Genomic DNA, 15,480 nt, shown 5'->3' on the forward strand with positions numbered 1-15,480 from the left:
AAGTCGAAAAAATTGAAATCTGACAAATTTCCTTTAGTAAAGGTGAAATAGAAAATAGAGAAATTAATGGAAGTGCTTGATTAGAAGATTGATAAAACCTGGTGTGCTTAAATGAAAGAAATTTAAAATCATACCGAACACTACACATGGTTTATATGATAATTTATCAACTTTCTATCCCGTCTAAGTCGTTTATTAGGAATTATTTTTATTGTGTTAAATCATTAGATTTTCTCATAACAAAACTGCAGTCAAAGGAGATAATATAACACTTTTTTGTACGCAAGGCTATTCCTCACTACTGGTTGATTTTTATTTTTAACGATATTTTGCAAAACAATAAATAAATCATAGAAAGAAAAACAAAGGGTTATAGCAACTTGAAAATTATAGAAAGAAAGAATATCGTCACAGGAATATTAATTTACAGGGAACCCTTTTTTCCAAACTAGCAATCGCAGGCTGCAACTCGGCTGCATGAAGCCGGACTCGGTGCTAATCACCGGTCAGCCATACAGCGGTGAATTGGCCAGCAATGTCTCAACTGCAGCTTGAGTGCCTAACATTTGTTTTCTCCCTCTGCTTTTATCCCCACCCGGCGTGAATGGTTACGTCCATGTATAATGTTTAACCTCCAGATACATTGCTATATATCAGATCAGCATTCCATTAATCTCATTATATACCCATTCATTTGGTACACTACTATATATTTTACATGTTAACCTAGAAATTTTGGGGGGGCGTACATTTTTCTGCCCCAAAAAGAGTGTTCAAAAACGACAAGTCCGCAGTTATATCACATTCAAAGGGAGCTGATAAAAGAGGGAGAAAAGCATGTGCTACGGCTGGCCTTTCTGATTAATTATGCTCCACTACGAATCTAGGAGGTGCATCTTACTGTTTGTGATCCGAGCCAGGATTAGCATCTCCTTCTGATCCTCGCCGCTTCTTCTTCCCCTCCCCGTGCCTTGACCGTCTAGGTGCCTCATCCTCACTTTCACTCTCATCGTTTCTATTGCTATTTACAGCACCAAATTGATCTTCATGGGAAGCCTTGTATGTTTCCTGCGGGTATCTTGTCTCATCATTTGATTCCCCAGCTGCACCCCTAACCAGATCTGATTCTATACTATGTCTGTCAATTCGATCACTGGGTGCTGCTCTCTGATCTCTCTTAAAAGACCGGTTATTGTTCTGGGAGGATGATGCGAGAAGTGGTGCAAACATGCCACCGGGCCGAGGGCCTCGAAGAGGATTTGATGCAGTGGGACCCATTCCCCCCATAAACGGAGCACGTCCTGAACCCATCATCATCCCAAATCCACCAGCTGGAAACATAGCTCCTGGCTGGGAAGGCCGCCCAGGAAACATCATGCCAGATGTAGCACCAGTAAAATCACCAGAAAACCTCGGACCATATGGGGCGAATCCACGGGGAGCCACACCAAAGAGATCTGGCATTCCGAAGCTATCAGGTACAGCTCCGTATGAAAAACCATCAGCACCCATCATCATGGGGGGGAAAGCTCTCATGCCGGGGATGGGTCTTGCCCCACGGGCAATTGGAATGTGAGGAGGCCACATGATTCCTCTACCTCTCCCTCTGCCTTGAGCTGCTGCTCCAAGAGGATGCCCGAAGGCTTCCACCTCCTCTTCACTTTCTTCCTCCTCCTCTTCTTCATTGTCCTCAAATGGGACAATGTCAGGGTTTTCACCACCACTGTCAGGATTGACTCCTTTTTCTTTTTCCTCTTCTCGTTTTGCTTCAGCTGCAACTGAGATTGCCTGCATCCCATAAAGGAATATTATTTAAATACATTTGGTTCATTGCATTCCATAATTTGGAGAGCTGCACCTTAGAATCAAATAATAGCGAGTGTAGCACGGCCACCCATTAAGCATATCGGTTTTGTCAATATAAAGAATAGTTCAAAAATAGAAATGTTTATGATTCTGAACATAGTCCCCACCTCCCTAAAACCTTACCTACAACCACAGACTTCTAGTTTTGTATTTGTTTCTAGTTCTAAAAATTCAATTTATGCTACATTTATTGATGACTCGTTTCATATCATGATTCAAAGATTACAAAATCAGTGTGGTTAAGTGTACAGAATCAAAGACAACAAAGAGATGGAAGGAGGTGTTTTCCACGATTGAGATAAGTTGGCACATAAACAAGAAATAAGAAAACTGAAGTTAATTCATTCCTTAGAACATGAATAAGAAAAAATAAAACTGACATTAATTCGATCCTTTATGCTTCTTACTATAATTACATTGAAGGAATGAACAGAAAAAGAAAGAATATCATCCTCTATTTTCTTCTTGTCCTTCAATGAACTCTTCCCTCTCTTCTACTAACCAATTCAATCACTTTTGAACCATGACAATTGGTATCATGAAAAGTAATTGAACCTGTTGAATAAGTTTAGTAGAAGAAAAGAAAGAATTCATTGAGGGAGAAGAAAAAAATAAAGACACAGAGGAAGATAAATATTTTCTTTCATTTTCGATTCATGCCTTTAATGTAATTTAGTTACAAAATATATAGTGAGAAGCATAAATAAGAACCCCTGTTGTTAGCCACACACGTGACTGAAATATGAAGTAGCCAGCTCTTGCAAGTGATCGACAGAAATTAAAATAAACTACTTTAACAAGCAAGGACATTATCATCTAAAAGACATTGACAACATGCATGAATTCTGTATTTTTTGTACAAGCTAATGTTAATTCTTCTATGCTGTTAAGTCAAACACAAACTGCAGGTAGAAGCAAATAAAATCATTTAATATTCAAGCTACTGTAAATTCTACTATGCTGTTAAATCAAATGCAAACTGAGTTGGAAACGAATGAAATCAGGTATATTCAAGTAATTTTATAAGACTTCCTTGTTGGAAAACGTGACACTAGTCATTGAATATATAGGATTGATCCGTGGCCACTTGCAGTTAGGATTAGGTTTTGTTGATATAAGTGTATAACCGCATTAATTGCCAAATGAGGAAAGGACAATGACACATCACATCCTTCTTTCTTTCCATCTCTTTCTTCGTTCTATAATTAGTTGAAGTGCTTCTTTATCTACCTCACCATGTTTTTAAATAAATAAAAAATTCATGGAACAAGCATACCATGAGGTCGCTATCTGGCTCCAGATAAAGTAAGGACGCCAATTGCTCACCAATAGAGGGTTCTAGCTCCTGACAATCTCTACTAATCTGCATTCATGAAAAGTACAAACATAACTAGAAATAAGTAAATAGACACACTATAGCATTAGAGAAGACTAGAAATGGCTAGCTGGACTAATATTAGGACTTCACTACAACACACAGCTCAAATAAGCAATTTATATTACCAAGAAAACTATCATAACAAAAGAAGTGTGGTAAAACCATATTGATATAAATGATTTTGAAATGTGGAGTTCAGTTATTAATATTTTATGAAAGAGCTACTTAAATTTCTAGATGATTGCACTAATACAAAACTAACAGTGGTAACAATAATAATTAATTACTAGCTACAGACACTGGTGATTCTTTGGATGATTACAATTTTGTTTCAATTGTTATGCAGTTTTTTTGTTTTAAGTATAACATTATCCAATAATTCACATAAATCAAAGAAAAATTTCTTAAGTAAAGATATATTTCAGATCCTTTGTCACTTGGATTTTTTTTTTTTTTTTTACTAATGCCTTATCCCCAAATTTTATTTAATGAATTATTTATTTATTTAACTTAGATAAAGCATCAATGCATATTATCTACTTGAATCAACAATAAGAATACAAAAACCCAAAACATGTGAAGATAGTAAGGAAAAGGAACAGATTAATTAAATTCAACTATATTATCTTTCAATTATTGAAAATAAAAAAAATTACTGGCATGATAAATTATTACTTGATAATTTCAATAGATGAAATGCAACCGAGGAAACAATTGCATTTTATTAATCATAGAAGTTGTCTGTTTTGCTGGATACCGATAGTTAATAATAGAAAATAAATTAAAGTTATTGCTTAAATTGAAAACAGCATGCACAAATTGTAATTTGATTGGATTATGAAAAAGCAGCGGGGTTGATATGGAAATTTTAAATAAAAATAATTAAGTTATAACTACATTGGAAATATAAGAACTAACTAATAATTTATCATTTCCTCAAAACATTACATTTACCATTGAAAACTTGGTGAACTGTGATTTATGATTTCTATTTACTTTAACCCTAAGCTTGACACAAAAGAATTATACAATCTTTTCAAATATAGATTTGAAGAGCGGGCATTGGGTATCATCAAATTCATCAGACCTGAAAGTATCCTACAGGCATTGATAAGAGTGAAGTTACTTGTATGATTCTCAAAAAGGATAGTGCTAATGCTTTATGTCCTTTATTTACCAAATGAGGTGGCTGTAAGCAACACCCAAATACAGTATGTTTATGAGAGGCAACCAAGGTTGGGTTGTTTATAATATTCAACGGGAGAAAAAGTTACTTTTATTCTGATAATTAATATTCAATGTTATCCAAATGCATAGGTAGGGTGCTTATTTATCTTTTTACATGAACCAAACCATATAAATAAGAAAACCTATTAAGTAGTCCTAATTCAGTAAGAAACTAAAATAATCTAAATTCCTATTTTAACTATTAATGAATACTAATAGAAGTCATACAGCATTAAAATTCCTAAACAATCAAATATTAATTCCCATAGTTGGGAACTTGAATGTAGTTGGTAAGGCAGATTTATTAGAATACAATTTCATATAAACTAATACTAATATTAAAAAACAAAAAAACTCATTCTTTACGAGCAGATAACTGTAAGTCCTCACACACAGTACAAACAGTATATCTTTTCATGCAATGAAATAGAAGATGAACAAAAGAATAAACTAGACAAAGACCAAAGGTACTACCTTCACTGGTAAGTTCTCATTGAACGGGTTTCTCAAGTGACGAGTTTTGTGGAAGGACAGTTCACACAACTGCAAGTGGGAAACTGCAATTAGCTACATCATACATTACTAATATTTAAATTGTACACATTTTTTTTTTAATTTTAATATGCCCCCATTCATTAATAAATGTCCAATGCACATATCTGTTGTGATAAATATGACTTTGAAAAGCAGCTGCAGTCTGTTTCTGTTAGCCACGCAAAACATTTGAAGGATAGCCGTGAACTCAAAACAAAAATACCCCATATGATATGGAGCCAAAATCTTGAGCAAGGCCACTCAGGACTCTGAAAGACAAGTAATTAATGCATCATGACATTCAGGAGCCTGTATTGTTTCTTATTACCCATTGTTACTTCTGTAACTGAAGTAGCCTCCAAGTCAAGTTTAAAATACAATATGTTTATGTTGCATGATTAATGCCCAAAAACAAACACAACTGCATGCATTTTGAGATGTATATATAGTCTGATTGTCATCAAAGAACCAGTCTAAAAGTAGTTAGTGTTACCAGAGCAATTGAATAAACTTTTGAAGATATTATCTTTCTCATGAAGAAGATTTGAGCTCCTCATTCTATTTCTTATTCAATATAAGAATACTAGTATTTCTTTATTTAGTCCAGGTCTACTTAGCAGTATGAATTTTCAGTCCTATATACATATGCTAATGTAATCATTTAATTTAATGGAGAACACAATCCTTTTAAAAAATTCCAGCAATTTGTTCCATATGATCATGTGGTGCATTAAGCTGACACGTGAGAGTTGAGAACACTAAGTTTGATGCTTTAAGTTGTGCTTGCTTGTTTCTAGTTGTCTAGAAAACACGAAACTATAAGAAATGTGTTTAGAAACTAGTATTTACTTGAACATATGTTTTCTATTCTACCAGTTCTCTAGAAAATAAGAGAACTACTAAAAGTTGTTTTCCAAATTCTCCTCCTTAATAAACAAGGGCCCTCTTATCTATCACTTTTACTTCGGATCAAGAAACTGATAATCATTTTATAATGAAAGTATCACATCTTGCCATTCAAATCATAAACAAACATAGAAGGAAAAAATACCTTCAACCATTTGACTGAGAAATTCCTCCCATAATGTGCAGTTCCGTGTGCATATTTCCAATTCCCTCCACCAACAGAAGCACCAATTTTGGATGTCATCTTTGCACAACCCTATCAACCATATATGATTTAATGCTTAGCATCTCAGACAGAGCAAACAAGAGCAATTTCATGCAACTAGAAACCAAGTAAGCCATGTAGCAGCCTTAATCAAGACAAATCCAAAACAATATATATTTTTTGGAAAATCAGGAATCCACTCTACCAAATTAAGCAACTAACTGAGCAATAAATTCCAAACATACCTGGAAATGCCGAGTCCGGTTTACTGAGAAAATCAAGATTACATTTTCAGCAGAGTCAAAAGCTTCATTCAGTTTAGGTTCATTGCTCCTTTGTGTTGCCCATACTCCTTGCTGCACAGATAACTCCAAATTTTCAAGGTTGCAGCTCTTAACAATGAAGTACCTAAAGCCCAAGTCAAAGAAATAAGTTAAGTGCATTCAATTATGGAAAAGAGAAAACTAGGTGCTTCAATTGAAGGAAACCAAAATAACACCCTAGAAGTTCAATAAACAGAAAACACACAAGAATTAGATTAGAAAAAAACATAGTGAACTAGCATATTCATAGCCACGAAGAACAGGCTACTAACAGCTTGACCCGCAACCAGAAAACCACCACATACAGCACATGGAACATCAGAAACATAGGAGTGCAGGCTTCACTGTGATGAGGTCAGATGGCATAAAGAAATTCCTACTTAACTTTGCAACTTAAATTATAATGAAACTTTATATTCTTAGTTATTTACAACGAAGGGGACCCCCCCCCCCCCCCCCAATCAATTAAATCACTTTCAACTCTTCCAGACCCAACTTATTCGCTGAATGACATGTCGCATTACAGATAGCAATTAATGATGTTCAATAGGAAAGGTATTTGAAAGGCTTGATACTATCATTAACAACTGTATCTTAAATTTAGTAACAAGTTGTGGGAAAGTTCATACACCTTAAACCTAGCTAACAACAAACCAGTTATGTGGTAAGTCAGGGCAGCAAATAAAAATTCTCAAACCATAGCACCTTAAAAACCACCAATTGATACAACTCCCATCACGACTTCATACTCAACAAAGTCAAACAAGTAAGAGAATCACAGTTCGTTGATGCCACTCCCATCATGATTTCATGCTCCATTTCCTCTACTCTTCCTTTCCTGTCTTTCCAGGTAGATTCTAGCATAGCAAAGGAAAGACAAGTGATAATTGATTCTAGTATTTAAAAACTATGAAGTACAACCATCAACTGAAGGTTGGTTCAACTAGATGATCTAATTTATTGGATAATCCTATAGCTTAGCCATCCCTGCCCTTTCAATTATGTCAGATGCTTGGCTCCTTCTATACTTTGAGAGGATTATTCCTGTTTGAGAGATTTCAATAAAATTAGTCAAAATAACCTCACTGTAACCATATGAAGACTAAAACAACCAACTAATTAGATCTGCAACTTACCAAACCTTAAAAAGAGTATAATCCTCTATCTTGTATTTATCTTTATGATATTTAATTTAATTATTATTTCTAAGCTTGAGCCTAGGCCCTGATTACATTGATGAAGGCACCTTTTTTAAGATAATGAAAGATATCATTAATGAAAGGAAGAAATTATATAGAGAGAGTTAGGAGAATAGGCCATCCTCCAAACTAAGAAACAAAGCACCTGAAGCATTCCAATTTCACTTCAGTCAGCTAAAAAAAACCCCAAAAAAGCACCTGAAGCACGATACCATAATGAAGCAAGAGACACTACTCTACCTAAAATCGATTGTGTTTATGTAAACTGGGCTTAAAAGCTCTAAAATTCCTCTCGAATCAAACACAACAAATGGACCCCACAGGCTGCAGAACACCATAAAATATTATGGTCCTTCCTTCTCCCAAAACCCCATAGGAAATTGACAATAACCATGCAACCACTTGGAATAACCAAGGCTCTCTACTAACTTAAACAATCAATGCCATATATTCCACTTACTCACCAAATAATGTAAGGGCTTTTATTATGTATATGAGAATTTACTGGAAGGAAAGAGCATACTTTCAAAGGAGACTAGGAAGATAAGATACACTCCTTGAAAGGTAAAACCAAAGACAAGGGAGCATTCCAGTTCCACTGTGTCAGCTAAAGAAATTCCTCTAAAGGACTCTGGAGTTAAGATCCATAGCGATGGGAAAAGAACTATCCTAGCCCACAAAAGCAATCTTAAATTAGAACAGTCCTGAAAGTTCTGAAGTTCCTTCACATCCAAAGAGTCCATATAACTGCTAGCATAGCACTTGTCTGTAAAAGCTTGCAACCCTTGCTCTTACTAAAACATAAAAACAGTCTGAACCACATACCATATGCTATCAGTGGCACAGTAACAGGTGACTCCCATCATGACACACAGCAAAAGTGTCAGGAAAAAGCAACTCATGAACCTGCAACGAGTCACTAGACTTAATCATCTAGACTTAATCATATCGAGTACCAAATAAAAACAAATGTTTTAACATCAGATACTTCTCTGGCTTTCCAGATATGATTGACCACAGGAAAGCACAAAGAGTCTGAGGTGTACAAAAGTTTTCAAGAAAACTTGCTAGAACTATCTAATGTCCAATAAGGATGTAGGATGTAAAACAGGTAACAACAAGAGGAAGTCCACTGTTTTCTATCCATTGGTATTTCTAAAGATCCCAACCAATAGACTCACCCCCAGTATGAATACACAAACCATTACCAACTTTATATCTTAGAGCAGAAACAAGGAGAAAACTGTGCTATGAACTTCCAAGGACTCACATGCATGATTAGCCATCCTACTGTGGGAATAACAACCATTTCTTTGAAGAAAACATTTGCTGTCAATGCCTCTTTGCCATAGGAAATGAACTTCAGAAGGAAAGATCCATAGCCATTTTCCCATAAAGAAAATATTCTCACTTAAACTGACCTGCACTAAAAGCCCCTTTAATAGTACAGCAGCAACACCTCCCAGCAGACCACATGGTCTCTATAACTGACCTTTTGACGGATCATAAGAAATCCCCATTGCAAAAAAAATTGGAATCCTAAAAGAACAATTATCAAGGGATGCTACAAAGAAGCTTGAAATGAGCGATCCTACCCACAACATAAAATAAATAAATAAATACGCCTTCCCACCCATCCAAATCCTTCTGATACCTGCTCAAGCAAAGCTTCCCAAAAGGCTGGCAAGGGTAGATCACCTCTGAAAGAAACCTAAGCATGTCAAATACCAATCTCGAGTAACCAACCCAGTGAGTGAGGCATAGCCTTCAAGCACATTACTAATAGACTTTGACATGGGAATAGCCACCCTGATACTCTTTTTCGCATTAATTCTCAAGCCAAATAGCTTCTCAAAAATCAACATGGAGAACACATATCCAAACCCCTGGCTATCATTTGATAGAAAGAAAATGTTATCATCAATGAATTGCAAATGTGACTGAAAATATCCTCACAACCAACTAGAAACCCCTTTATAAATCAATCTTCTCAGAAAATCCATTATCACAGAAACCAAAATATTATACAGGGGATAACCTTTCCGAGGACCTCTTGAATAAAATAAAAAAACTATTTCTCAACTCAACTTGACACCTTCCTCCATGAAAGTTCTAAATTACAGCATGCACCTTCTCAAACTCCCCTCCTAGTTGGCATCCTCCAGTACCTAATTAGCCACCAAAGCAGCATCTATAATCTAATGGAACATGCATAGACTCTAGGATCAAAAATTGTATCCACTATCCACCAACACCACAAAAAAGCCTATTTCATAACACCATTAACAAAATCACGTATGAAGCTTTGACAACATTAATAGGGATATAATTCCTCACTCTGGTTGATTGGTTTTTCTTAGGAACCAGTATAATAAAAGTTGAGCACATACTCCTGCTATTATCTAATTAGAGGAGCTATTATTAATTAATCCTTCCTTTTATTAAGTTAGCAATTTTAATATCATTTCGTTATCATCCAAGGGTTATGAGGACATTAGCTAGGAGTTGTTCTAACTCAAAGAGCAAAAATTGTATCCACTATCCACCAACACCACAAAAAAAGCCTACTTCATAACACCATTAACAAAATCATGTATGAAGCTTTGACAACATTAATGGGGATATAATTCCTCACTCTCGTTGATTGGTTTTTCTTAGGAACCAGTATAATAAAAGACGAGTACATACTCCTGCTATTATCTAATTAGAGGAGCTATTATTAATTAATCCTTCCTTTTATTAATTTAGTAGTTTTAAAATCATTTCGTTATCACCCAAGGGTTATGAGGACATTAGCTAGGAGTTGTTCTAACTCAAGGTGGTCTTGTTCCTATTCAGAAAGCTGTATCTACCTTAGTTAAGAACAATTAGACTTTTTTAAATGTAAATGCGGCACCTCCTCTATGTTTTAGAAATGCTAGTTTATTAGCAAAACAGTATGTTCTACACACTATTACTTTATTCTCTTGTTTCAAGTTCCAACCTGAAAATCACTGAAATTATGGTTTTGACCTTGTTCGCATGTACAGTGAAAGTTAGACTTGGTTCCCTATGCTGCATCATAATGTTGATTTCCTGTGTCCTTATTTTGAAAATGAAACCTCGTTGAAGAAAGTTTGGATTCTCCACCAAACTATGATGTCTACAACTTATTGACAAGTGAAAATTGGGATTCTCCACTGACCTATGATGTCTATCCCCCTTTTTATGATGTTGCTGAAATCAAGTAGAACACATGGAGAGCATGGAGCAGCTTAAGAAATATTATTAAATTACCACACTATAATGATCCTCTGCCTAAATGTATAATGCAGGCTCAAAGAAGGAATCCAGAAAGTTATATGGTGGCAACAAATGTTGATGATGCAAAATGGGACTTTACTTACAATATATAGGCCAAGGAATCAAAAGTAGCGACAAATAACAAGCACATGTTAATTTTTCAACAATTGCAATCATAAATGAGGCTAATATCTTGGACTCTTATAGTCTTGATGTACCAATACAGCGACAAGTTGCTTTAACCTGGGAACATAATACAAGAGCTATAGCCAATTAATCATTAATTTTGTTGATTTCGTAGTTTTGATATTGTTCCAAGCTGTGTTAATATCAGGGTATTGAGGTATTCATTTGAGTGTGGTTAATATTGAAGGTTTCTTACTCTTCTTCCTAGTTATCATGTCATCCCAAATTATTCTCAACCATTAGGATTTCAGTTATGCTTTCTTACCGAAATCATAATTTTTTCCATCACTAAAATCTATGTTCACTTGTATCAATTTCATTCTTGATTTTAGCACTCTTTTGTCGTTACTTGTTGCTTCTTATCTTTCTTGCATCATTCATTATCTCAACCCAACTCCAAGTGACATTTTCTCCCATCACAACTCATTACAAGTCACACAATCAGTGTGGTCATCCTAGGATCTTTCAAACTTGTAATAACACAGCATTGCATACTGATATACCGCTTGAATTTTGTGTTCATGTTTAAGAGATTGTTTAAGAACACATCCAGATTCTGTTTTCTGAGGTCTAAACAGCGTTGCAGGACCCAATTTCATCAAACAAATTGAAAAATAGGACTACTGTCTTGAGGACGCAATCCGAACTGAGCATTGATCACTCTTAGCTGACTCACAAAGGGAGCTAATCCATTCACAAAATTTGAAACATGAGCGAAAGCTTACTGACTATTCCCCACCTCCTAACCCAAAACAGACTGTAACACATATACATGTATACGCTCACGTGGACACATGAGAACTTTCACAGACATACATATTAATAAAACAATTTGTACATAGATAGGTGAGTGAATGAATAGTTAAGCATTAAGCAATAAGAATAAAGAGCATGAAAAACAAACTAGCATTCTCTTTGGGTTGTTCAGGCAAGCACTTATTACAGCCATGTGCATCAGTTACTTCCATGCATTCATCTAATTCTCTAATGAACCTTTTCTATGTTTTTTGATGCAAAGGAAGAACAGTCACTTGTAGCTTCTTCTTCTGTTAGCTGTCTGAATAAAAAAAAGATACTAAAGCACATGCTACCAATACACCGTTACTACAGAAGCAGCCAACTTTCAAAAGAGAAACACAACTAACCAGTTATCAGCCATTAATACAAAATGCATCAACTGAACAAGTTCAGCATGTACTTGCAAATTCACTTATCACCTTGTGGAAATTAGACTAGAAGACACGTATGAGAAGAAGTAGGAAGTTTTGAGGTCAGTTGATCAAAGGAGCAAAAGGAACAAAGGGGTGATTCAATAAGAAAAGTCATGCATTTGGCTTAAGTTCATAAAGCAGACAGAAAAATAAGCAGGATTATTATATTATTGTGTAATTATCAAACACAAGGATATTTCTGTAATTTCCAGATTTGCTGGAAATTATCCAGGTCCAGGTTTCTATTTTATGTTTTAGTTGTCTGATTAGTCCTTAGTATAAAAGAACTCCTTAATTAATTAGGTTTGAATAGGGATAGCAGTATTTTCTTATTTAAGTATCCAAGGTAAATTAAGATGCTACTAAAAGGGCTACCAGCTTCACACTAGTAGGTTTTCTATTGAACCACACCTAGAAGACAGAAAGCTTGAGAATCACATATGATGCGGACAACAAAACAAGCAGGATTAGTCTTTTTTTCTGAAATTATTGAACGTAAAGAAGTTTCTGTAATTTCCAGATCTGCTGAAAGTTATCTATTATTTGTCAAGTAGATTAAAATGGGATAGTAGTATACTCTTATTTAAGATCTAAGTCTTAGAATTTAACAGCGTAATGCTTTAGGTGTATGTGGAGTCTAAGAATAACTATGTTTGTAAAGCTTTGTTAAGGTATCAGATTTATGTGGAGTCTAAGCATTTCCAGCAATATTACGATTTAATATAGAGTCATGTAGCCAATCTTAGGTGTAAATCCTGAGAAGCCTAGGTGTGAAGCTTGCTTAGTTTTTCTATCTTCTAGATGTGATTCCCAGAAACCTAGTAATGTGAAAGCCAGTGGCCCTTTTACTTTTGTTCTAATTTAAATTACAATCCTGAATTCCCCTTTTCTTATACTCTAAACCCTTAAATGCCCAATTTCCACACCCTAATCCTTCAAAACCCTAATAGAACAGATACTTCAAAGACATCCTGCGTTAGTTCTTTGTTACTTCACACATATTGGTGGGCGTCAATCATTTTGCAACGACAGCCTAAAAAATCATCAAACTAGACTACATTATCTGACAGCAAACAGCCATGCCCCAAGGCATCAAGACATGAAAAGGAACTGTTCCTGTATGTGAAGCATTAACTAATGACTCGTCATCATGTTTAAGGGAAAAAATAATAAAGCAAGAAGGTTGCAAAACATCATTTAACTAAGAAGTAAGCAATTCATAAGTAAAAGCACAGAAAAAGACTAAAACAGCATATACCAACAAAAAATATCTACAACCTTTTACACAAACATAATAGCAACATTTTTCAGACATCCACTTCACAAGAAGGATTTTTTTTATTTTTTTTTTTTGAAAGAAAGAGAAGGGTAGTTGATCTTTTGAAACAGTTTCAAGAGCCTTGACTACGAGAGAAGTTGTTAGAAAAACAGGAGTAAATTCAGTAGTAAGAATAGTTACAGCTGCTTCATGCTCTTCAAGCAATGATGAAACAATCACATTTGTGCCACCCTCTTTAGAACATAGAGGATGGATGGCTTCATGTCAAAGGCACATCAAGAGACATTTCAATTTAGCATCAGTAAGATTCAATGCACAGTAATAATGTTTGTCAATTATGGGTTTGGGGACGTCTAGACCAACATATACACGCAAACAGCTAGGAAAAAATTCAAAAAAAAAAGGAAAGAAAAGGTCCATTGCCTCTCACATTTGAAGTAACAATGGGCTTTATTAGATGATCACAGACTTTTGGTACAGAAAGTCTTCCAAGACCAATGCCCATCTATATGTATAGTTTTAATAACAATAATCAGAATATCCAAGAGAAAGAATATACAATAATTGATTTACATATAACTCGATAAAAGACCTCAGAACTCTGAACACACCTAGATATTCCTTGAGGTAAGGTCGTTGCAATTCTGTTCAATGGATTAGGCTGTTGCTGGCCATTTGGAAGATTTGGTGCCTGTGCCTGTGTCTGTGTCTGTGGCTGCTGCTGCTGCTGCAAATTAGCAGATTCCATTCCTGAAGGTTTTATGATGGTAATGGGAGACTTTTCTATCTGTTGGGGAACACCAGCAGTCCGTTGTTGAAAAAATTTGTTAGAGTTTCCATAATTGTAAGAATTCAATTGCTGAGTCTTTTGAACAGCTTCTACAACCGGAGGTGGAGGTCCAGGCAACTTTGCATGCCTATACCTGCAGTCTGGACCATTGGGACAAAACCCCAGCTTGTACCTGCAAAAACATAGAAAAAACTTATTTACTGGTTCAAAGGACGTTGTTATTTATTTGTCTATTTAGTAGAATTGAATCAGAAGGAGGCTTACTCACATATTGCACTCCTTGATATCTTCATTGGTGTGCTTGTAAACGCAATCCTGCTCCCTGCACTCTCCATAAAGTCTAAAAAACCGACATACAGGCATTCTAGACTTGTCGTATTGGTGAAGGAATCCGCAGGCGTCGCCTTTCATACAAAGGCTTCGAAGCCAGTGCCGACATACAGTCTGCCGGAAGCTCCGTCGCCCCGCCTGCATGTCCGCCGCACCAGAGTCGCTGCTGTTGTTGGTGGTGGTGTTACTGGTGCTGGCGCCGGTGGTTGCGGTGTTGGGCGCAGCTGCCATTGCGGATCCCTGATTGTCAGATGGGATCGCTGCCATGGAGGCGCTAGGGTTCGTGGGCCCCGAGTCGAGGCCGCCCTCGAAGTCGAAGCTTAAAACCCCCTCTGGGTCCTCCATGGTATGCCGCCGCCGCCGTAGCTGATATGTAATTAGGGCTTTTTATTTCAAAGCCATCTACACGGTTGTTGAGCAGAAACTGAAATTGGAAGCCGGTTTTTTTTTTTTTTTTTGCAGATAACCAGTCAGTCTGCAGTGAATTTTCTGGGGAAAAAAGAACTTCGGAAAACTACTTGTAAATTGATTTTAAAAGAAAAACATTAATATATCCAATCATACTTTTTGAATCAATAAGTTCACTTCTGAAAATTTTATTGCAGATAAAGTAATATTTTAGAATGGTTAACGCAACCCTCCAATAATCTAAATTCATGTTTAGTATTCGCCTTTTAAAATAACAGTTCTGTAGTGTGGGTTGGATTAATATTTTAAAAAAATATTTAAAATATGAGAAGTTTTTAACAGTGTAAATTAATTTT

At 35.7% G+C, this 15,480-nt stretch overlaps 1 protein-coding gene across 1 annotated transcript; it reads right to left on the reverse strand.

Annotated features, from left to right (window-relative positions):
• Nucleotides 1–621: 621 nt before the first annotated feature.
• LOC7483632 (30-kDa cleavage and polyadenylation specificity factor 30) lies at nucleotides 622–15,322 on the reverse strand. The gene is made up of 7 exons (XM_002317308.4): nucleotides 14,655–15,322; nucleotides 14,208–14,558; nucleotides 6,362–6,524; nucleotides 6,057–6,167; nucleotides 4,946–5,014; nucleotides 3,143–3,229; nucleotides 622–1,788 (listed from the first exon to the last, which is right to left on the reverse strand). The coding sequence occupies exons 1-7, from the start codon at nucleotides 15,059–15,061 to the stop codon at nucleotides 898–900; spliced, it is 2,079 nt and encodes a 692-aa protein (XP_002317344.3). The 5' UTR covers nucleotides 15,062–15,322; the 3' UTR covers nucleotides 622–897.
• Between the last annotated feature and the right edge of the window lie 158 nt (nucleotides 15,323–15,480).

The sequence above is a fragment of the Populus trichocarpa genome, chromosome 11, assembly GCF_000002775.5.
Source record: "Populus trichocarpa isolate Nisqually-1 chromosome 11, P.trichocarpa_v4.1, whole genome shotgun sequence".
Lineage (NCBI taxonomy): Eukaryota > Viridiplantae > Streptophyta > Magnoliopsida > Malpighiales > Salicaceae > Populus > Populus trichocarpa.